Source organism: Hylobates moloch, unplaced genomic scaffold, assembly GCF_009828535.3.
Source record: "Hylobates moloch isolate HMO894 unplaced genomic scaffold, HMol_V3 SCAFFOLD_12, whole genome shotgun sequence".
Classification (NCBI taxonomy): Eukaryota; Metazoa; Chordata; class Mammalia; order Primates; family Hylobatidae; genus Hylobates; species Hylobates moloch.
In genome coordinates this window covers 19,910,913-19,935,454 of record NW_026652287.1, presented here as the reverse complement: position 1 = coordinate 19,935,454, position 24,542 = coordinate 19,910,913, and the positions used below count along the sequence as shown (strand labels likewise).

The 24,542-nt window shown below is 44.3% G+C and overlaps 1 protein-coding gene across 1 annotated transcript in view; it reads left to right on the top strand.

Annotated features, from left to right (window-relative positions):
• The first annotated feature begins 4,576 nt into the window (after positions 1-4,576).
• Positions 4,577-24,542, top strand: part of OAS2 (2'-5'-oligoadenylate synthetase 2) — a 30,968-nt gene continuing 11,002 nt past the window's right edge. The window contains exons 1-5 of the mRNA XM_032168611.2: positions 4,577-4,856; positions 11,069-11,339; positions 19,895-20,073; positions 22,134-22,369; positions 22,880-23,024. Coding sequence (XP_032024502.1) covers positions 4,680-4,856; positions 11,069-11,339; positions 19,895-20,073; positions 22,134-22,369; positions 22,880-23,024 — 1,008 coding nt within the window. The 5' untranslated portion in view covers positions 4,577-4,679. The remainder of the gene's footprint in view (positions 4,857-11,068; positions 11,340-19,894; positions 20,074-22,133; positions 22,370-22,879; positions 23,025-24,542) is intronic.

The window sequence follows — 24,542 nt, the reverse complement described above, 5'->3', positions numbered from 1 at the left end:
AAGACAGATGCCTCAGCTCACGCAGGGAGGGAAAATTTGCTGTTCCTCTTTTTGTTCTATTCAGGCCTCCAGTGGATTGGAAGATGCACACTCACCCTGGTGAGGGCTGTCTTCTCTACTCAGTCTACAGATTCAAATACTAATCTCTTCCAGGAACATGCTTACAGACACATCCAGAAATAACATTTTCCCAGCCATCTGGGCATTCCTTAACCCCGTCCAGTAGACACATAAAATTAACCCTCATGTATACCTAGGAGTGGAATTGCTGGATCATGTGATAACTCTATGTTTAGCCATTTGAGAACTGCCAGACTGTTTTCCACAGTGGCTGCACCATGTATTTATACACACCCACCGCTGGCAGTGAATGAAAGTTCCAGTTTCTCCGTATCCTTGCCAACACTCATTGTCCATCATGTTGATTATAGCCATCCTAGTGGGTAGATGAGAAAGTGATGATATATGCTGTCAAAATAATCAGGTCTGCTCAATGTGGTCAGGACCCTACATGGTGCCCTGACACATAGAATGGGAACATACAGGTTGATGCCACTGAGAATTTGTTGTTGTTGTTGTTGTTGTTTTTTTGAGACAGTGTCTTGCTCTGTCGCCCAGACTGCAGTGCAGTGGCACAATCTCGGCTCACTGCACCCTCCACTTCCCAGGTTCAAGTGGGTCTCCTGCCTCAGCCTCCTGAGCAGCTGGTACTACAGGCACATGCCACCACGCCTGACTAATTTTTGTGTTATTGGTAGAGACGGGGTTTCACCATGTTGGCCAGGCTGGTCTTGAGCTCCTGACCTCCAGTGATCTGCCCACCTCAGCCTCCCAAAGTGCTGAGATTACAGGCAAGGGCCACCACCCCAGTCCCACTGAGAATCTTGAATCCCCAGATTCCTCTGACTCCTAGAGCTGTAGAAGTGACCTCTCCATCCCTCCCTGTTAAGAGCTAACCCTCCTCCTTTGCTTGGGAACCCTACAGAGGCATCCACAAGACGTTTGTCCCTGTGCCCACCTCCTCTCCTGCCCACAAGGGTTGTGACTAGGCTTAAATTCCAGCATAAACCAGCCAGGGATGTGACAGGCCTCATAGGGGAGGAAAGGGCCTATATCCCAAAGTAGCTGGAGGGCCAAGCCAGAGTGACCAGCAGAAGTCGGGTGAGTATGTGCAGGAGTGGACCTTGAGGGTGCTCGATCAAGGGGCTGCAGTGTGAGGTCAGATAGGAAAGGGTTTATTGATTCGGAAGTCCTTTGGGAGTTCAGGGCTGCACACCCTGGCAAGGACTCCAGGAGAAGGTGTAAACTTGCTGCCCGGAGGGCTCCTAGAAGAGGGGAAAAAGTAGGAGGCCATGCTAAGTGAGATCCAAATGCCAGAATTGCCAGTGGAGATGGTGGCAGATGGGATGAAAGGGCAGGGAAGTGGGAATGCTTGGGAAGGCTGCGTAAGGCCCAGGGAGCCAGAGATGATGATCTTCCATGGAAAGGCCAAGATTCCCCTTTACCAAGTCCACAAGGAATGGACCAGGAAGAGGACACCAGCCAGCATCACAGAGAAGCTCAGAGAGCCTTCTCTGCAGGAGATGCCATCACAGGATGGTGGGCGAGGCCCCTTGGGAGCTAGGCTCACTGATAGCAAAGGGGATGGTGGAACCCTGGAGTAAGAGAGGCCAGGAGATGGCACCCATTAGGGGACACAGTGCTCACTATGAGTGGTGGGGCCCAGGATTGGCCAGGAGGGGCTGGCCTGCAGAACATGGAGATGACCCTTAAAACTTGGTATTCATAGGGACAGACTAGATGGGCCACAAGCAGGGAACTACTCAACTTAACGCCATCAAAATACCTCAAGAATGAACGCCGAGGAAACTTCCTCCAGTAAAAACATCACCATTGCTTTCCTAGTGGGCTTCCCAGGAAACACGTCTGTCACATACGTCAGCTAAATGTCATGTGTGAGCCTAGATGTTGGCAGGGGTGGGGATGCTATAAAGAAGAGTATTGGAATAATTGGTAAACTTTTCAGTATAAGAATGTATTTATGGCTGGACGCAGTGGCTTACACCTGTAATCCTACCACTTTGGGAGGTCGAGGCAGGCAGATCACTTGAGCCCAGGAATTCGAGATCAGCCTGGGCAACATGGTGAGACCCTATCTGTACAAAAAATACAAAAATTAGCCAGACATGATGGTGTGTGTCTGTAGTCCCGGCTACTCAGGAAGCTGAGGCAGAAGAATCGCTTGAGCCTGAGAGGTTGAGGCTACAGTGAGCCGAGATTGTGCCACTGCACTCCAGCCCGGGGGACAGTGAGACTCTGTCTCAAAATATATATTTATACAATATTTATATAATAAATGTATATTTATTATATATGTTATATAAATTACATATTATATAAATTATACAAAATTATATTTATTATATATGAGATGATAGCATTGTATCAATGCTAAAATTCTGAAATGGACCATTGTTCTGTGCTTCTGTAACACAATATTCTTGTTCTTAGGAGATATGGGTTGAAGCATTTAGGAGTAAAGGGACATAAATCATGCAGCATGCATTCAAATGGTTTAGGAATAAAAATACTCATGAAGGGCTGGGCGTGGTGGCTCATACCTGTAATCCCAGCACTTTGGGTGGCTGAGGTGGGAAGACCACTTGAGGCCAAGAGTTCGCGCTCAGCCTGGGCAACATGGTGACATCGTGACCCCCGTTTCTACCAAAAAATTTTAAAAATGTAGCCAGGCATGGTGGTGCACGCCTATAGTCCCAGCTACTCAGGAGGCTGAAGTCGGAAGATTGCTTGAGCTTGGGAGGGTAAGGCTGCAGTGAACTATAATCATGCCACTGCACTCCAGCCTGAGTGACAGAGCGAGACTCTGTCTCAAAAATAAAACAAAACAAAAACCTCCTGAAATGTGTAAATAGCAAGAAAATGAGGGGCAAATGTGGTAAAAATATAATGGGTAAAAAGTCTAAGGAAGTTCTTTGTGTGCATCTTGTAAATTTTCTCAGCATTTCAAATGACTTCAAAATAAAGTGTTGTTTTTTTTTTAAATAACAAATGAAGTACAGGCTTTGGAGTCAGGCAGTGTGTTAGTGTTAGAACCTAGCCTGACAACTTGCTAGCTGTGTGATCACGGGCAAATGTTTCCACCTCTGTGAGCCTCCATCTTCTCATCTGAAAAAGGAATCTTAAGACTATTCCTGCCCAGTCTGCCTACCTCTCGGTGTTACAGTAAAAGGTGGATAAGGGCAGGGAAGGCCCTTAATGAGCATGTGCATTAATCGAGGTTTTTCCAGAACCAACAGGGTATGTATATTTATTTTGAGGTATTTATTTTAAGGAATTGGCTCATGTGATTGTGGAGGCTGGCAAATCCAAAATCGGCAGGGTAGACTGGCAGGTGGGAGACCCAGGAAGGAGTTGCTGCTGCAAGTGGAGGCCAAGGCAGTCTGCAGCCGAATTCCTTCTTTCTCGGGCGAGCTCAGTCTTTATTCTATTAAGGCCTTCAACTGATTGAATCAGGCCCACCACCTCACAGATGATAATCCGCTTTACTCAAAAAAAAAAGTCTACCAATGTAAATGTTAATCTCATCTTTAAAAATACCTTCACCAAAAGATCTAGGATAATGTTTGACCAAATATCTGGGTAGCTGGACTCAGCCAAGTTGACACATAAAATTAACCATCCCAGTATGGAAGGGCCCTGGTCCCCCCTCTACATCTTGGGGATTTTTGCCTTCTCTGTGAATTACTATTGCTGGGCCAAGGCAGCTGGCTGGGAGTCCTCTGTGAGTTTTGTTTCCAAAGCTCTGGGTGTAGGAGTTGCACGTCTGTCTCCTTTCTAGCTCACGCACTTCGGGAGTGCTTTCTTGCCCTTGCGGGGCTGTGCAAGTGCCTCATACAGTCCCACGGCTGTCCACAGGTGTGCTGAGAAACTGGACACACAGAGGTTCCCACCCGCTGACCACCCCGGGGCCTGTGTTTACCCAGAAGCAGACCAAAACCTGAGTCCAGCTAGGTCCCTGCTTTGCTGTGTGTCCCTGAGCAAGTCAGTTCCCTCTCTGGATCTCTTTCTCCTCTCTGCTGCTCTCCCTGAATCTGAGTTCCCTGGCCACTGAGAACAGGGGGAAAGGGACAGAGCCTCAAAAGATGACCTGTGTCCGCCTGCTTCTAAGCACTTTGCAGGTATTATTTAATCATCAAGCTAATCCTATGAGAGAGCTGCCATTTTTCCCCAGCTTACAGATGGGGGAATTGAGGTGCAAAGAGGGCAGGTGATGTGCTCAAGGACAGATGTCTAGCAGGTATGAAGCCCTCACAATGCGGTTCTAGAGGCTGTTTGGTTAACCTCAAGTTTTGGGGAGCCCCTGAAGGGCTGGTCACCACGCTGCAGGGGACAGGGAAAGCCTCTGAGCTTGAGTCAGTTTTGATTTCCCTGCTGGGGTGCAGGAGTCAGTAAACCTTGCTGCAAGGGGCGGGGCAGAGCCTCTGAGCTTAAGTTAGTTTTGTTTCCCTGCCCCGGATGCAGGAGTTGGTAAACTCGCTGCAGTGGGTGGAGAGAGGCCTCTAGACTTCAGTTTCAGTTTCCTGGCTCTGGGCAGCAGCCGGAATTCCTCTGCTTCCCATCCTACCATTCACTGTCTTGCCGGCAGCCAGCTGGGAGCAATGGGAAACGGGGCGTCCCAGCTGTCCTCGGTGCCCGCTCAGAAGCTGGGCTGGTTTATCCAGGAATACCTGAAGCCCTACGAAGAGTGTCAGACAATGATCGACGACATGGTGAACATCATCTGTGATGTCCTGCAGGAACCCGAACAGTTCCCCCTGGTGCAGGGAGTGGCCATAGTGAGTCCAGGGCTAAGGTTGGGGCTCTGGGAGGCAGGAGATTCCACGGCGGCAGCAAGGCCGAGCTACTGGGTGCTGGGCGCCTATTATGTGCGAGGCCCACGCTTGGGTGGGATGTGGTGTAGGAGTCTCAGGCTCTGGAGCAGGCTCTTGCTGCGGAGCTGTGTGACACTGGGCAGGCTACTTAACCTCTCTGTGCCTCAGTCTCTGAATCTGTAAAATGGGGAGAGGCATAATACTCACTTCAGAGTATCGTAAGGCTTGAGCACATCATGTTCTTAGCAAAAGACTGGCACATAGTGCTCAGTGAATTCACTGTGATTACTCACTGCGATTTTCTTCTGTCCTCTCCACAGTACAGAGGAGTAAACTTAGGGAGGCTAGAGAACTTTGTTCAAACTACCCAGGTTGCCTTGTGGCTTCTCCGCAGCAAGAAGGAGTGGCTTTTATCAGTTAGAAATATTTGGTTTTGTGGACACAAATCTCAGGACTGAGGCTGAAAATTCTGGACCTCTGGGGAGGAAGGGGTATTGGGGAGATGCCAGGACCCTAGAATTGGGGGCATGGGGGTCCTGATGGCCCGACACTACCCTCTTACCCTCCTGCGCTGCTGATGTCCCTTCTCTGCTGCTGCCACACTTTTTGGTCTCTACCCCTTGCACACACCCGCTAGTGCCTCAATAAAGAAATCTAGATACGTTGTGTCCCCAGCCCTGGCCCAGGTCAGGAAGCTGAGGCAAGTTTGGTTAATAGCTATTGTCAGAACTGGGATTTTAAGCCTGGGTAATTGGCTTGAGGGCATGCATGTTTAACCACTACACTATCCTGCCTCTCAATATTTTTTTCCTCATGGAAGTAAAACAGAAAAAGTGCCCAGATCAAAGTGTCCAGCTTGATAGGTAGCCACAAACAATGTAACTGTGTAACCCCCACCCAGATCCAGAAACAAAACATTCTCAGCCCCCCAGAGCCCTGGGCCCCCAATCCAGTCAGCACCTCCAAACCCAGGTAGGCAATCTCCTAACTTCTAACAGCATAGACACGTTTTGCCTGTTTTTAAATGTTTTACAATTATAGGGTGACCAACTATCCCAGTTCGTCCAGGATTGGGGTGTTTCCTGGGATGTGGGACTTTTGGTGCGAAAACCGGGAATGTAAACCAGGATGCATGGGTGACCCCTATAAAAATGGCTCTGTGTGCTTTAGTGCGTGGTTTCTCTGACCTATGATGTTTATGAAATTTATGTTCTGGGGTGCAGTTGTTTATCTTTTCATTGTTGTGTCAATTCCATTATGTGAATATGCCACATTTGTCCATTCTACTGTTTTTTTTATTTTTACATAATTGTGCATATTTATATGGGGTACATGTGATATTTGGACACACGGATACAATGTGAAATGATCAGGGTCGTTAGGATATCCATCACCTCAAACATTTATCATTTGTGTTGAGAACAGTTCAGATATTCTCTTCTAACTATTTAGAAATATATAATAAATTATTGTTAACTATAGTCACCCCATTGTGCTATCAAACACTAGAATTTATCCCTTCTATCTAACTGTATGTTTGTATCCATTAACCAACTTCTCTTCATTTCCTCCTCTACTTCCCAGCCTCTGGTAACTATGATCCTACTCTCTACCTCCATGAGATCAACTTTTTTTAACTTCCACATAAACACATGCAATAATTGTCTTTCTATGCCTGACTTATTTCATTTGACATAATGACCTCTAGTTCCATCCACATTGCTGCAAATGACAGAATTCCATTCTTTTTGTGTCTGAATGGTATTCTATTGTGTATATATATTACATTGTCTTTATCCATTCAGCTGCTGATGGATACGTTGGTTGATTCCATATCTTGGCTTTTGTGAATAGTGCTGCGATAAACATAACAGTACAGTTATCCCTTTTTTGGATAAATACCTAGTAGTGGGATTGCTGGATCGAATGGCAGTGCCATTTTTATTTTTCGTAGAAACCTCCATACTGTTTTCAATAATGACTGTACTAATTTACATGCCCACCAACAGTGTGTGTAAGATTCCCTTTACTCCAAATCCTTGCTAGCATTTGTTAGTTTTTGTCTTTGATAATAGCTATTCTGACTGGGGTGAAATGGTATCTCATTGTGGTTTTGATTTGCATTTCCCTAGTGATTAGTGACGTCAAGCATTTTTTCGTATACCCATTGGCCATTTTGTATGTCTTCTTTTGAGAAATGTCTATTTAGGTCCTTTGCCTGCTTTTTAATGGGATGGGTTGTTTTCTTTGCTGTTGAGTTGTTCAAGTTCCTTGTATATTCTGGATATTAAACCCTTGTTGGGAAAATAGTTTCCAAATATTTTCTCCCATTCTACAGCTTGCCTTTTCACTCTTGATTGTTCCCTTTGATGTGCAGAAGCTTTTTCATTTAATATAGTCCCAATTCTCTATTTTTTGTTTTTGTTGCCTGTGCTTTTGAAGTCTTAGCCACAAAATACTTGCATAGACCAATATCATGAAGCATTATTACTCTTCTGCTTTATTCTATTAATTTTATCATTTCAGGCCTTACATTTAACTCTTTAATCCATTTTTAGTTAATTTTTTATAAGATGAGAGATGGGGACCTAGTTTCATTCTTCTGCATATGGATATCCAGTTTTCCCAACACCATTTATTGAAGAGAGTATCCTTTCCCTAATGTGTCTTCATGGTGCTTTCTCAATCAGTTGGCTGTAAATTTGTGGATTTGTTTCTGGGGTTCTCTATTCTGTTTCTTTGGTCTATATGTCTGTTTTTATACCAATCCCATGCTGCTTTGGTTACTATAGCTTTGTAGTATATTTTGAAGTCACATAGTGTGATGCCTCTAGCTTTGTTCTTTTTCCTCAGTATTTTATTTGGCTATTTGAGATCTTTTGTGTTTCCATACAAATTTTAAGATTGTTTTTTCTATTTCTGTGAAAAAAATGTCACTGGTATTTATAAGGATTGCATTGATTCTGTAGATTGCTTTGGGTAGTATGGTTATTTTAACAATATTAATTCTTCCAATCCATGAGCATGGGATGTCTTTCCATTTGCTTGTGTCATCTTCAGTTTCTTTTATCAGTATTTTGTAGTTTTCATTGTAGAGATCTTTCACTTCCTTAGTTAAATGTATTCCTAGGTATTTTTGTTAAATACTGTAAGATTGCTTTCTTGATTTCTTTTTCAGCTAGTTCATTACTGATGTGTAGAATATGTTGGTATTTTGGTATGTTGGTATGGTATGTTGATTTTGGTATTTTGATTTTGTATACTGCAACTTTACCAAATTTATCAGTTCTAAGAGGTTTTCTTGGTGGAGTCTTTAGGTTTTTCTGTATAGAAGATCATGTGGTCTGCAAAGAGGGGCAATTTGACTTTTTCTTTTCCTATTTGGATGCCTTTTATTTCTTTATCTTGTGTGATCGCTTTGGCTAGGACTTCCAGGATACAGGCTGAAAGCCTTTCCCAATTCAATATGATGTTAACTGTGGGTTTGTCATATATGGACTTTATTATGTTGAGTATGTTCCTTACCTGCCTAATTTGTTGAGGGTTTTTAGCATAAAGGGATGTTGAATTTTACCAAATGTTCTTCTACATCTACCAGGATAATCATATGATTTGTCCTTCATTATGTTGATGTGATGTGCAGATGTTCAACATTTGTTGACTTGCTCATGTTGACCCATCCTTGCATCCCTTGGATAAATTCCACTTGATCATGTGTTATCTTTTTGATGTATTGTTGGATTTGGTTTGCTAGCATTTTGTTGACAGTTTTTGTATGTACATTCATCAGGGATATTGGCCTGTAGTTTTCTTTTTTGTTGTGTCTTTGGTCTGGTTTTGGTATCAGGGTAATGCTGACTTCATAGAAGGGGTTAGGAATAATTCCTTCCTCTTCAATTTTTTGGGAATAGTTTGAGAAGAATTGGTGTTAATTCTTCTTTATAAGTTTGGTAGAATTCAGCAGTAAAGCCATCTGCTCCTGGGCTATTCTTTGTTGAGGAATTTTTTTATTACTGATTCAATCTCCTCATTCATTATTGGTCTGTTCAGGTTTTCTGTTTCTTCCTGGATCAATCTTAGTAGGTTGTATGTGTTCAGGAATTTATCCATTTCCTCTAGGCTTTCCAATTTGTTCACATGTAGTTGCTCCTGATAGTCTCTAATGATCCCTTGTATTTCTGTGGTATCAATTTTAATGTCTCCTTTTTTATCCCTGATTTTATTTACTTGGGTCTTCTCTCTTTTTTTAGTCTATTTAGTCTAAGTAGCGGTTCATCCATTTTGTTTATCTTTTTAAGAAACCGACTTTTTATTTTGTTAATTTTTAGCCTGTATTATGTTTAGTTCTGTTCTGATTTTTATTATTTCTTTCCTTCTACTAATTTTAGGTTTGGTTTATTCTTGTAAGACATGGGAATTTTTCAGCTATTACTTCGTTAAATAGATTTTCTATGCCTTTGCCCATCTCTTCTCCTAGATCTTTCCAAATTTAAATATTTGGTTGCTTTATGACTACCAATATGGCACATAGGCTTTCTTCACTCATTTTTATTTATTTTTCTCTCCTTTTGTCTGGCTGGATTATTTCAAAAGAACTGTCTTCAAGTTTAGAAATTCTTTCTTCTCCTTGACCTAGTCTATTGTTAAAGCAGTGAGTTGTATTTTTATTTTAGTCATTGATTTCTTCAGTTTCAGGAATTCTGTTTGGTTCTTTTTAGCAATATCTATCTCTTTGTTGAGTTTCTCATTCAGAGCATAAATTATTTTCCTGATGTATTTGTATTGTTTAGCTGTGTTTTCTTGTATCTTACTGAATTTCTTTAATATCATTGTTTTGAATTTTTCTTAGCCATTGCATAGACATCATTTTCTTTGGGATCTGTACTAAATAATTATTGTGTTCCTTTGGAGGTGTTTCCCTTGCTTTTTCATGTTTCTGTGTCCTTACATTGATATCAGCACAGCTAATGTAACAGTCACTTCTCCAATTTTATTTATTGACTTTCATAGGGAAAGACATTTTCCTCTGCTGGGCATGATGGCTCATGCCTATAATCCCAGTGACTCAGGAGGCTGAGGTGGGAAGATTGCTTCTGGCAGGAATTTGAGGTTATGGTGAGATATGATTGTGCCACTATGCTCCAGCCTAGGTGACAGAGCAAGACCCTGTCTCTGAAAAATTAAATAAAAATAAAATAAAAAGATGTTTTCCTGTAGATGTGTCTGTAGTGTTGGTTGAGTGGAGCGCTTTGGCTTTGATTCTGTGTGGGCACAGTAAGTGGAGCCTCCATATGATTTCATTAGCATCAATGCTCTGTGAGCTCCTCAGTGGCTGACAGTGTAGTTGTTAGTGGAGTCTGTGGAAAGGCTGTGCTGGGAAGAGGGACATCAGGCAGGTTGGTCTTCGAGCACCAATGGTGACAGCAGTATGCCAGGCATGATGGTCCTCAGGCCCCCAGGCAGTGTATGTGGGTGCCAATGCTGGTGTGTCCAGGTGGGCAGGGTATCAGACTTCAAGATGACATGTTCGGGTGCCAGTGGTAGCAGCAGTGGACTGAACAGGCAGGTCCTTGGGCCACAGGCATCAGTGATGGCAAGCTGGGTAGGCTGGTCCCCAGGCCCTTGGGAGACACATGTGGTCACTAGTGGCAGGCAGAGTGGGCCCATCCTTAGGCCTCTGGATGGTGTGTGCCTGTGCTGTTGGTGGTAAACAGGATGGGTTAATCTCCTGGCCCCTGGGCAGCACATGTGGATGCTGGCGGCAGGTGGGGCGAGCCTGTCCTCAGGTTCCCTAATGGTGTGTGCAGGTGCTGGCAGCAGGTGGGACATTTGACCCCCATACCCCCAGATACACCCAGGCACCAGCAACAATGGCAGGTGGGGCAATCCTATCCTCAGGCCCTGGGACAGTAAGCACAGGTGCTGGTGGTGGCAGGTGGGGCAGTTCAATCCGTTTCTATTGCCAATGGCCATTTGAGTCACCTCCAGGTTGGGGCTAGTATGAAAAGTGTTACTATGAGCATCCCAGTCAGGTCTTTGTGGGGCAAATGGATGCCTGCCACTCAATGTTAAGAGCATTTTTGGCTTTTACTTGAGTTGAGAAATACCACTGCCTGCTAGAGATCCCTGAAACCCCAGAATCTAGAGTCTCATATCTGCTTCTTTGTCACTGGCAGGGTGGCTCCTATGGACGGAAAACAGTCTTAAGAGGCAACTCCGATGGTACCCTTGTCCTCTTCTTCAGTAACTTAAAACAATTCCAGGATCAGAAGAGAATCCAACGTGACATCCTCGATAAAACTGGGGATAAGCTGAAGTTCTGTCTGTTCACGAAGTGGATGGAAAACAGTTTCGAGATCCAGAAGTCCCATGATGGGTTCACTATCCAGCTGTTCACAAAAAATCAGAGAATCTCTTTCGAGGTGCTGGCCACCTTCAACGCCCTGAGTAAGCATTACTGGGTGTCGGGGGAGAAAAGCCAAAGAAGGGGGTGCCAGACAGCCCTGTGCAACCTCTAGGCCATGGGGGGGATAGATACCACTGCTGCTTTAAAAAATGGGAGACCATGGACCCTCAGGAGAGAAGAATCCCTTCTACCCTGGACTCGCTGTCTTCTCTGGAACTAACTTCTCCCCCATACCCTGATTGTCTTTGGAGAAAATGTTCTGGATTCTAGAATCTAAGGCAGAGCCTTTTAAGCCATACTGTATACATAAATCACCTGGAACCTTGTTAAAATGCAGATCCTGACTCAGGAGGTCTGAGTCAGGGCCCAGGATTTCATATTTCTAGCCAGCTCCATGATGAGCTGCTGGTCCGCAGATCACGCTTGCAGGTTTTGACCAGAGTCAGTGTTGGTTAGAGTGAGAGGATGAGGCAGACATCTGGGAAAAGTCCAGCTGGGGCAAGCATTTGAAGTCTGCCTTCCTACCAGGTCAAAATCAAGGCAACAACCTTCCATAGATAACTATCAAAGCTTGAGGGGGTGCCTTGAACCCAACTCCTAAATCCCCAAGACCTGTCCACCTCTTGTGTCTCCTGTCTCAGCAAACATTCCCATACTCTTGCTTATTGTTAAAGTAACCCGCTTACCAGGCTTCTGGCTTAGTAAAAGATGGCTAGAGTGACTCCATCTTAAAGCAAGTAGCTAGGCACTCACAAGGAACCTACAGGCTTAATACTTGGAAATAGCCACAGTCTAAGCTGACCACCAATTATAATTGCAGAATATTTAAGGCCATACAAAACATCTCCCACTAAACCTACAAAATGTCCACATGTCCTAAAAGTTCAGCCCACTTAAAGGCAGCACTAATGAGCAGGCTTAGGTTGAAGGATTAATGGTCATCAATATCACTGTTAAGAAGAAAATTCTTGGCCAAATTGAGTTTAATGGAGTTTAACTGAGCAGACAATTCACGAATCTAGAAGCCTCCCGAGCCAGAGTAGGTTCAGAGAGTCTTGAACACAGCCACGTGATGGAAGAAGATTTATGGACAGGAAAAGGAAAGTGATGTACTGAAAATGAAAGTGAGGTACAGAAACATTCAGACTGGTTATAGCTCAGCACTGGCCTTATTTGAATGAGATTTGAACAGTTGGCCACCTTTGATTGGCCGAAACTCAGTGATTGGCACAAGAGTAGGTTGCAGTCTGTTTACACATCCTTTTAGTTATAGTTCATCATGTACAGAGAAATTTTAGGCCAAACTTAAAATATGTAAGGAGGCAGCTTTAGGCTAAACTTGATTTAACAGCACCAATATCCCCTACCTTTAGTGAGCACATCTGCACATTCCAATTTTAATTACAGCTCCTTAGAATTTCTTATAAACAAAGACACTAACAAAGAATGGCGCATTCCTCCTTCTCCTTTCTGAGGATGTCCTACCCTGTAACAAAGTTGTTTCTAATAAATTTGCTTCTTTCACTATACTCTGTGCTTGCCTTGAATTCTTTCCTGCATGAGCTCCAAGAACCCTCTCTTGGGATCTGAATCAGGACCCTCTTTTCCAGCAACGCTATCACCTGTAAACCAAAAGTATCTGAGACAGGTCTCAATCTATTTAGAAAGTATATTTGCCAAGGTGAAGGATGTGCCCATGACACAGCCTCAGGAAGTTCTGATGACATGTACCCAAGGTGGTCAGGGTACAGCTTGGTTGTATACTGGTATGGTTTGGCTGTGTCCCCACCAAATCTCATCTTGAATTGTAGCTCCCACAATTTCCACGTCATGGGAGGTAATTGAATCATGGAGCAGGTATTTCCCATGCTGTTCTCATGATAATGAATAAATCTCACGAGATCTGACGGTATCATAAAGGGGAGTTCCCCTGCACAAGCTCTCTCTGGCCTGCCACCATGTAACATGTCCCTTGCTCTTCCACCATGATTATGAGGCCTCCCCAGCCATGTGGAACTGTGAGTCAATCAATCCTCTTTCCTTTATAAACTACTCAGTCTCGGGTTGTCTTTATTAACAGCATGAGAACAGACTAATACAATACATTTTAGGGAGACATGAGACATCAATCAATGCATGTAAGATGTACATTGGTTTGGTTTGGAAAGGCAGGACAACTCAAAGTGGGGACTTCCAGGTCATTGGTAGATTTAAAGATTTTCTGATTGGCAATTGATGGAAAGAGTTATCATCAATAGAAGGGAATATCTGGGTTATGATGATAAGGGGTTGTGGAGACCAAAGTTTTATCATGCAGCTGAAGCCTCCAGGTAGCAGACTTCAGAGAGAATAGATTGTAAATGTTTCTTATCAGACAAGAGACTGTTCTATCACTAATTCCAAAAGAGAGGGAGGTATCATGAGGCATGTCCAGCTCCTCCTTCCCATCATGGCCTGATCTGGTTTTTCAGGTCAACTTTGGAATGCCTTTGCTGAGAGGAGGAGTCCATTCAGATGATTGGGGGGCTTAGAATTTTATTTTTGGTTTATACACCTAAGCCAGGATTGTATCTCCAACTTCCCCACCTTCTCACTCACAGCCCCTCACTAAGTCCTGCCAGTTCTGCCTAACTTGCTCCTAAATCTGCATCATTTCTCTCTCTTCCCACTGCTACTTCCCTAGTCAACGTCACCACCAGGGATGGGGCAATGGCTTCCTAATTGTCTCCCTGCCTCCTGTCTCACTCCACCCTGCAGCTGGTGCTCTCTTTCCATGCACAAATATTGTGTCACACACTCTGCCTCTAATGGCTTTTCACTGCATTTAGGAAGTTGACCAAAAAGGCCAAAGTCTGTAAAATATTTTAAGAGGTTTTTCTGAGCCAAATATGAGGACCATGACCTGTGACACAATATCAGGAGTTTCTGAGAATATGTGCCCCGGGTGATTAGGTTACAGCTTGATTTGTATACATTTTAGGGGGACAGAATTTACAGGCAGAAACGTAAATCAGTACACATAAGGTATGCATTGGTTCAGCCTGGAAAGGCAAAATGTCTCAAAGCAGGGTCTTCCAGGTCATAGGTGGTTATAAAGATTTCCTGATTAGCAGTTGGTTGAAGGAGTTCAGCTTAAGAAAAGGGGAGTTGTGGAAGACAAAGTTCTTATTACGTAGATGAAGCCTCCAGGTAGCAGGCTTCAGGGAGAATAGGTGGTAAATGTCCCTTATCAGATCTTAAAGATGTCAGACGACTAGTTAAAATCTCTCCTGAATCAGGAAAAGATCTGGAAGGGGAAGGGGATTCTCCACAGAATGTGAATTTTTCCACAGGACACAGCTTTGCAGGGCCATTCTAAAATATGTCAAAGAAATATATTTTGGGGAGGCCGGGCATGGTGGCTCACGCTTGTAATCCCGGCACTTTGGGAGGCTGAGGCGGGCAGACCATGAGGTCAGGAGATCGAGAGCACAGTGAAACCCCGTCTCCACTAAAAAATACAAAAAATTAGCCGGGCGTGGTGGTGGGCACCTGTAGTCCCAGCTACTCGGAGAGGCCGAGGCAGGAGAATGGCGTGAACCCAGGAGGCGGAGCTTGCAGTGAGCCAAGATTGCGCCACTGCACTCCAGCCTGGGTGACAGATCAAGACTCCGTCTCAAAAAAAAAAAAAAAAAAAGAAATATATTTTGGGGTAAAATACTTTTGATTTCCTTTAGGGCCTGTTATCTGTCAGGCGATGCCGGAGTTAGGTTGGAATTTGGTGTCATACTGCTACAAAGAGTCTGTTCTGTCAGTCTTGGGATCTCTGTTTTAATGTTAGTGTTTGTCAATTGTGCCTGAATTCCAAAGGGAGGAGGGTATAATGAGGTGTCTGAGCTCCTCCTTCCCATCATGACCTGAACTAGTTTTTCAGATTTCTTTGGGGGTTCCCCTTGGCCAAGAGAGGGGTTCATTCAGTAGGTTGGGAAGGCTTAGAATTTTATTTTTAGTTTACAAGGATAAGGATCAAACTCCTCAGCAGGACAGGACTTTGATGATCTGGCAGCCCCTACTTACTTACCTCTCCAGCTGTACCACTCACCACCAACTAACTCTCTATGCTGCAGCCACTCTGGCCTTCCCTGAGCTCCTCAAACCCACATGATGCTAGCTCAACTTGTGACTTTGGCCCATACTGTTCCTTTGCCTGGAAGATACTTCCCCCAGCCTTTTATTTTTGGATAACTCTAACTCATCCTTTAAGTCCTTTGGCTCTCTACGTCTGGGTTAGATACACTTTCCACATGCTCCAGTAGCAATTTGTGCTTTCTGAATCATGAGATTTATCACTTTGCAAACCCCAAATATCTGAGACAGGTCTCAGTTAGTTTAGAAAGTTTATTTTGCCAAGGTTGAGGATGCGCACCCGTAACACAGCCTCAGGAGGTCCTGATGACATGTGCCCAAGGCACTCAGAGCACAATTTGGTTTTGTACATTTTAGGGAAACCTGAGACATCAATCAACATATGTAAGATGAACAATGGTTCACTCCGGAAAGGCAGGACAACTCAAAGCAAAGTGGGACAACTCAAAGTGAGGAGAGGGCTTCCAGATCATAGGTAGATAAGAGACCAATGGTTGCATTCCTCTGAGTTTCTGATTAACCTCTTCCAAAGGAGGCAATCAAGTACGCATTTATTTCAGTGAGCAGAGGGATGACTTTGAATAGAATGGGAGGCAGGTTTGTCCTAAGAAGTTCCCAGCTTGACTTTTCCCTTTAACTGAGTGATTTTGGAGCCCCAAGATTTATTTTCCTTTCACAACTTATATGGAAATAATGTATTTAGCTTTCTCCTCTCCTAGACTATAAGCTCCATGAGGACAGGTATCATGAGTATCTTGTTCTTCTATGGTCTCTAGTACAATGTTCATTATTAATAATAGTTGTTGGATGGATGGATGGATCATGATGGATAAATGGATGGAAGGTAAATGGATGGAAAAATGAATGTAGATGGATGGATGGATAGATATTAAATATATGTATATATTTATGGATGAGGTAGATAGATGGATAGTCTCAAGCACAAAGCATAGTCTCAAGTACAGGTGCACATATAATCCCAAACTTAAACAATTCCAGGCTGGGCACAGTGGTTCATGCCTATAATCCCAGCACTTTGGGAGGCTGAGGCAAGAGGATTACTTGAGGCCAGGAGTTTAAGACCAGCCTGGGCAACATAGTGAAACCCCATCTCTACAAAAGAATTAAAAAATAGATGTGGTGGCATGCACCTGTATTCCTAGCTACTGGGGAGACTGAGGCAGGAGGATCACTTGAGCACAGGAGTTCAAGGTTGCAATGAGCTATTATTACACCACTATACTCCAGCCTGGGCAATGGAGCAGGATCTTGTCAAGAGAAAAAAAAAAAAAAAAAGAAAAGAAAAGGGGAGGGGAGGGGAAGGGAAAATTCCCAAGCTGAAACTTAAGCCATCATTAAACAAGTGGGGAAACAGAAAAGCCCAGGTCTTCTAAGCCCATGGCCAGAGTACCTTCCATCACCTATAGTTTTAAGGAATTTCTGGGTTACCAGGAACCATGAAGAACAATTAGCCCAGGCATCACTGGTAAGGAGGAGACATACAGACATCCTGATAACTCACATTCACAGAAAGGTGGCCTGGCTTGGGGAAACATGTACCAGTTTGGGAGGTTGGCAGTTCTGAGTTCTTATCCTGGTCCTACTACTCACTTATGCCTGCCAGCTGTACCGTCAGAATAGAAACTAGATTCCAGGGCCATTAGGATGCTCAGGGTTGGGGGTGGCGGCCGGCTTCAAACAAGGGCTGGAGTCAAGGAGGGAGACAGGCGCATCATAATTCTCATAGGAAAGTCCTCTCTTCCTGTTCCAAGTGCCATGCTGTGAGACCTGGCCAGAGCGCCCTCTACTGGGTTAACCCCATCATGCAAGGATGGTGTGAGAATGAGAAATAAGCTCTTCCCCACATGTGCTACCCAGAAGCTGCCACTAGATGGTGGTAGAGCTGCACATTCCAAATTATTATAAGCTCCTTTTTCTGCAAGGAAACACAGGGTCACTTTCTGAGAAAAGCAACCTACAGGGGAATTGGTAACTTGCTTTTTTTTTTTTTTTTTAAACTAAATATTAGCCTAACTAATCTGGCCTATTTTTACCCCAGGTCCAGGCTGGCTCTCTCCAATTCTGCATCTCTTTCCACCACTGTGTGCCACTACAACTCTCCCCCTAGGGCTTTTGACCCAAAGCAAGAAGTACCTATTTACTTGACTGGCTGGTATTTCCATTATCCTCATCTGTAAATTAGTAATTGCAATTGCACTTGCCAGCTAAGAATTTTGTGAGGCTTGTATGTTTCACTGTACATAAAAGGTTTAGAGTAAACACACCATAAACGTTAGCTATTTATTATCATTATGGGGGAAGATAGAATGCTCTTTCCATCAACCTCCCTGCATGCCAAGTGCCCAGAACCATGCCTAGGGAGTCAGTAAATATCCACTGGGGTGTATGAAAGGAACAAACTAGCTGCTTTCTCCTGGTTTCTTATCTAAATGTGTTTATGGGCCAGGGTGCTGGCTCACATCTGTAATTCCAACACTTTGGAAGGCCAAGGTGGGAGGATCACTTGAGGCCAGGAGTTCAAGACCAGCCTGGGCAACATAGTAAGATTCTGTCTCCAAAAAAAAAAGCCAAACATGGTGGCACATGCCTGTGGTCCCAGGTGCTCAGAAGGCTGAGGCAGGAGGATCACTTGAGCCTTGAAATATATTTGAGGGTACAGTGAGCTATGACTGTGCCATTGTTGTCGAACCTGAACGACAGAGAAGACTCTGTCTCTAAAAGTAAGAATAATGATGAAACAAACCCAGTAGTCCTGTAGACCATTTTTTGTTTGTTTTTGTTTCTGTTTGTTTGGTTGTTTTTTTTGTGGGGGGGAGGGCTGTTTTGTTTTTTAATGAACATAGAAATTGACCCTTCTAATCTTAAAGCTTGAAAGTTACATTTGTTTTATCTAAGTTCCTTCCTCGGAAAAGGAACCTCAGACCTCTCAAAAAGTATCAAAGAGGCCGGGCACAGTGGCTCACGCCTGTAATCCCAGCACTTTGGGAGGCTGAGGCGGGCGAATCATGAGGTCAGGAGATCGAAACCATCCTGGCTAACATGGCGAAACCCCGTCTCTACTAAAAGTCCAAAAAAAATTAGCCAGGCGTGTTGGTGGGCGCCTGTAGTCCCAGCTACTCAGGAGGCTGAGGCAGGAGAATGGCATGAACCCGGGAGGCGGAGCTTGCCGTGAGCCGAGATCGCGCCACTGCACTCCAGCCTGGGCGACACATTGAGACTCCATCTCAAAAAAAAAAAAAAAAAAATCAAAGAACTGAAACTCACCAGTCACTGCATCCAGATGATGGGATGTCAAATCCCTTATTCCTCATGATTACCTCCTTACCCCTCCCTAATTCCCATTTTCCCACACATAGTTACATTTCTTCCCTGCTATATAGAACCCTAACTTTAATCTGTCAGGGAGAAGGATTTGAGACTGATCTCCCATCTCCTCAGCTGCAGCACCTGATTAAAGTCTTCTTTTTGGCAACACTTGTTGTTTCGGCCATTGGCTTTCTATGTGGTGAGCAGCAGGACCTAGACTGAACCCCTGGTGTTTCAGTAACAGTAATCAATCAATAAATGTGTTTATTTTATTTTTATTTTTATTTTGAGACAAAGTCTCACTCTGTCACCCAGGCTGGAGTGCAGTGGTGCAATTATGGCCCAGTGCAACATCCATCTCTCAGGTTCAAGGAGTTCGCATGCCTCAGCCTCCTGAGTAGCTGGGATTACAGGCACCTGCCACCACGCCCAGCTAATTTTTGTATTTTCAGTAGAGATGGGGTTTCATCATGTTGGCCAGGCTGGTCTCAAACTCCTGGCCTCAGGTGACCCGCCTGCTTCAGCCTCCCAAAGTGCTGGGATTACAGGCATGAGCCACCGTGCCTGGCTAAATAAATGTGTTTATAAACAGTGGAACTCAGCTAGCAAGAATGGAAACCCATTGATTAAACCAGCCCCTGTCCCCAGACCTCCAGGGCCCTGCTGCCACCTTGCCTGCCTCCTTAAAGTCCCTGTACCCTGACACTCTGAAGTAAAATATTCACTGGATGGACTCAATGACAGAATATATTGCATGTAAAATATAAACTTTCCTTTCTTCCAGATGTATACTAATTATGTCAACACCAACAATTTTTTAAAGAACCCACTTGTTCCCTACTAATTTGGATAATTCCCCTTCTCATTTATAATTCCATCTCTTGTGCCTCCATTAAGTTCTGCTGATCTTGCCTTGGGTTAACACCATACTGTTTTCATTATAGTCAGTTTAGACTACACTTTATTATCTAATGGGCCAAGTCACCCTTCCCTATTATGTTTTATGTAAAGGTACCAGTCCTCTGACCGATTAAGCAAGAGTCATGTGCTATCAAACTATAACTGAGCTTCATTGTAGAGCAACCCTGGCTCTCTGAAACCAGGTTACATAAATACCAAAGTTCCAATTTCTCTTTCACATCAGGCTTAAATGATAATCCCAGCCCCTGGATCTATCGAGAGCTCAAAAGATCCTTGGATAAGACAAATGCCAGTCCTGGTGAGTTTGCAGTCTGCTTCACCGAACTCCAGCAGAAGTTTTTTGACAACCGTCCCAGAAAACTAAAGGATTTGATCCTCTTGATAAAGCACTGGCATCAACAGGTAATTGTCCAACTGTCTATATATGGTTATCATTAATTTCCTTTTTATCGAGATAATTGACATCCAGTAAAGTGCAACAATCTTAGGTATACAGCTCAACACATTTTTTACAATCTTACCAGCAACACCCAAATCAACATAGGGAACATTTCGTGCACCCCAGAAGATGCCTCAAGCCCATTGTCCCCTGGTAATCCTCCCAAACAAACCCCTATTCTAACATCTATCACCACCGCAGATTAGTTTTGCTTGATTTTAAACAAACAATGTAAGTGGGATTATATGGTACATACTTCATGTCTGCCTTCTTTGGCTCAACAGGATGTCTGAGAGATTCATTCATATGGTTACAGGGTCTTGCTCTGCTGCCCAGGCTGGAGTGCAGTGGTGGGATCTTGGCTCACTGCAACCTCTGTCTCCTGGGCTCCAGCAATCCTCCCATCTCAGCCTCCCAAGTAGCTGGAACTACAGGAGTGTGCCACCACACCTGGCTAATTTTTGTATTTTTTGTAGCGACGAGGTTTCGCCATGTTGCTCAGGCTGGTCTTGAACTTCTGGGCTCAAGCTATCTGCCCACCTCAGCCTCCCAAAGTGCTGGGATTACAGACATGAGCCACGGCACCCAGCCATAGTAGCACTTTTTTTCATTGTTTTGCCATATTCCATTGTATTAATATAACACACATTTTTCCGTTCTGCTGCTTTGGGTCATTTTCAAACTGGGGCAATTTTCAAATAGATGATTGGGTCATTTTCAAACTGCGGCAATTATGAATTAGGTTACTGTGGATATTTTCCTACACGTCTTTTTGTGAATGTAAGCATTCATTTCTCTTGGGTAAATATGTAGCAGTAGAATTGCTGGGCTATCCAGTGCACATATATGAATGTTGTGTACATATATGTGTGTAAATATATAAAATATATATGTAGTTTGTTTTTTTGTTTAACCATAGCAAATCTTGCCAAATCATTTCCAAAATCTTACCAAATTATACTCCCATCAGCAAGATGTGAGTTTCAGGCATATTATCAAACCCAACTGGGGATCTGCCCACCCAGCGCAGCAAAGCCAAACACAGACTTTGGGATTGCAGTGAGAGAGTGAGGCATTTATTGCAGGGAGCCAAGCAGGGAGAAATGGGCAGCTCATGTTTAAGAGCCGAACTCCCCTATGGCTTACAGGTAAGGGTTTTAAAGGTGAGGGGACAGAGGCTACAGGCAAAGCCATAAATCAACAGATGGAGGCTGTACATTGGTTTGACCTAAAAAGGTAGGATGTCTCCAAGCAGGAGGGTGGAGGAGGATGGGTGGCACAGGTCACAGGATTCAAAGACTTTCCGATTTGTGATGGGTGAAATGGGCGAAGCTTTATCTAAAAATTTCAGATCAGCAGAAATGAACGTTAGCTCTGGCTCGTAGGTGTGACCTCCTCCAAGAACCTCAGGAAGAAATTTAGAACAAAGAACGAGGTCAGGGTTTAATCCTCAGTTTCCCATTATCTGAGGTCTACCTGCCAGTGGATTTGCTTGGTGGGGGCCTGAGTTTCTGAAAATCAACTCAGGGACATACGTTAATATGTTATCTTTAGTTTCTATAGGGAACAAAACATCTTTTGACTCTAACTTCCTTGGCTACTGTTTTAAGTGACTATTACCTTCTTTTTTTGTTATTTTTATTTTACTGGTTTTTTTTTTTTTTTTTTTCCACTGCTCCTGTAGACCCTGAACTACTACATTTTTGCTTATCAAGTTGCTCATTGACTTTTCAAGGCTAGTAAGGTGCCTGGAATTTCCCTCGAAAGAACTCCAGATTTTCCTTTATTTTCATGCTTGTGGGATGGGGGCAGTGGGTGGCTTGTAGGCCCCTAAGAGAGGTCCCTGCTCTATCCCCGTTGTTCCACATCTTTGTCAAGACTTGGTATTGTCGGTCCACTGAACTGTAGGCATTCTAGCAAAGGAGAATGACTTCCTGTAGACCTCTGGTTTCTTGATTTCAGATCCCTGACATGGTAAGAACTGGATCCCCAAATGAGCTGCTACCCTTTTCTTATCCCACAGTGCCAGAAAAAAATCAGGGATTTACCCTCGCTGTCTCCGTATGCCCTGGAGCTGCTTACAGTGTATGCCTGGGAACAGGGGTGCAGAAAAGACAACTTTGACATTGCTGAAGGTGTCAGAACCATTCTGGAGCTGATCAAATGCCAGGAGCAGCTGTGTATCTATTGGACGGTCAACTACAGCTTTGAAGATGAGACCGTCAGGAACATCCTGCTGCACCAGCTCCAATCAGCGAGGTGCCAAGCTTCTCACGCCCTATCCCTGTACCTCATCATCCGTATGCCAGGCATATCTCTTTGGAATGAGATCTCAGCCTTGCCCTATCAAGCCAGTGCTGGACCAGAAGAATGGCAGCCACCATGGGTGGGGAGGCAGAAGGGTCTGTCTGAAAGAGGGGAGGTCCAGCCAGTGCTTTTCACATTCCAAACCATAGTCACATTTTGTCCCCTAAACAAACACTGGAGAGACACTTCCCCTTATAGAAGGAAGGAGCTAAGAGAGAAAGGGGAGGGGGGGCAGGAAGAGGAGACCACTTTGTTATTTTATTAATAGAATGTTTCTGTAAAGCAGCAAACCCAGGGCCAGAGGGGCTTGATGTCATAGACAAAATCCCTCAGCAGCTTGGAGGAGCTGCAGGAATCCAAATTCAAGTTGCCAGATTCCCACTCCAGGCCTCTTTCCCCAAACCAGATTTTGCCTCCCACAAGCAGCTCAACTGACTTTTTTTAATCTAATGGAATACACAGGCCAGTAATCTTGGATCCAGCCGACCCAACCAATAATGTGAGTGGAGATAAAATATGCTGGCAATGGCTGAAAAAAGAAGCTCAAACCTGGTTGACTTCTCCCAATCTGGATAATGAGTTACCTGCACCATCTTGGAATGTTCTGGTAAGCAGGTTTTCCAAATACAGGGTGTTTCATGCTTCAGGAAGTTCTTCCTGACACCCAGGCTAAGTCTTATCTGAGAGTACTCTGTATTCGTTTCCTGTACTGCTGTTACAAAGTTCCACAAAACAGATGGCTTAAAGCCACAGAAATTTATTCTCTCACCATTCTGGCTATTGCAAGTTCTAAATCAGGGTGTTGGCAAAGCCATGCTCTCTGCAGGCTTTAGGGAAGAATTATTCCAGGTTTCCTGCAGCTTCTGGTGGTTGCCAGCAGTCCTTGGCTTGTGGCTGCATCACTCCAGCCTCTGCCCCTGTGGTCACATGGCCTTCTCCCTATGTGTCTTCACATCCTCTTCCCTCTGTGCATGTCTGTCTTATCATCTCCTCTTCTTCTAAGAACAACAGTCATACTGACTTAGGGCCCACCATAATGACCTAATCTTCACTAGATCCCATTTGAAAAGACACTATTTCCAAGTAACGCACATTCATCGATACTGTAGGTTGGAACCCCAGCGTCTTTTAAGGGGACACAGTTCAACCCATCACACACCATCAGGGCAATGACTGTGAAGTGCAAAATGGAAAAAAGAGAAAGAGGGTACCCACAGATGTGAGATCTCAATTAATTTTTGCAAGAGAGAAAGCTGGTGAGCAGGTGGAGACATGAAACAGCGCATTGCTCAGAGAAGGGGGCAGCAGTCAGGCCTGTGGATGCCAGGACAGGCTCTGAGCTCCATTCAGGCAGGTGCCGGGGGCAAGAGTCAGAAGTGGGGCTGAAACAAGAGAAGCAATTAAGGCACCAGCTGTGAAACAGGTGCACTGGCCTTCCCTCTCCCATCCCCAAAAGGAGAGGTAAATCTATCAACACAAACTCCCCTGCATGCTCAGTGCTTATTAGAGAAAAGCCATCCAAGAAGAACCTTCCCAGGTTAGACCACTGAGCCCTCTCAGCTTTCCTGGGAACCGCACTGGAGACAACCGTATTAATTGAGGCCAAAAGGGCCAACCAAATTCCAGACTTCACAGACAGATTAATTTATATTCAAGTTATGGGAGGCGGAATCTATATCCCATTTGCACAGAAATTTGAAGGCTAACTGAGTACCAACCTGGCATGTAAATGAAGATGTAAATGAGTTTAGCAAACTTCACAGAGGTTGGGGGTCTATGAATGGAGAACTTCCCTAACTGGACCCAGAAGGATCAGGACGCTCTGAGCAGTCACCCCTGTGCCCACCCTAACCCCTACTTTCACTGGACCCATGCACATGCATGTACTCACACCATGCACACATGCACACACATGCACTCACACCATGCACACACATGCACTCACACACATGCACACATGCACACACATGCACTCACACACATGCACACACGCACACACATGCACTCACACCATGCACACACGTGCACTCACACACATGCACACACATGCACTCACACCATGCACACACATGCACTCATATCATGCACACATATGCACTCACACACCACAAATATTCTGCCCTGT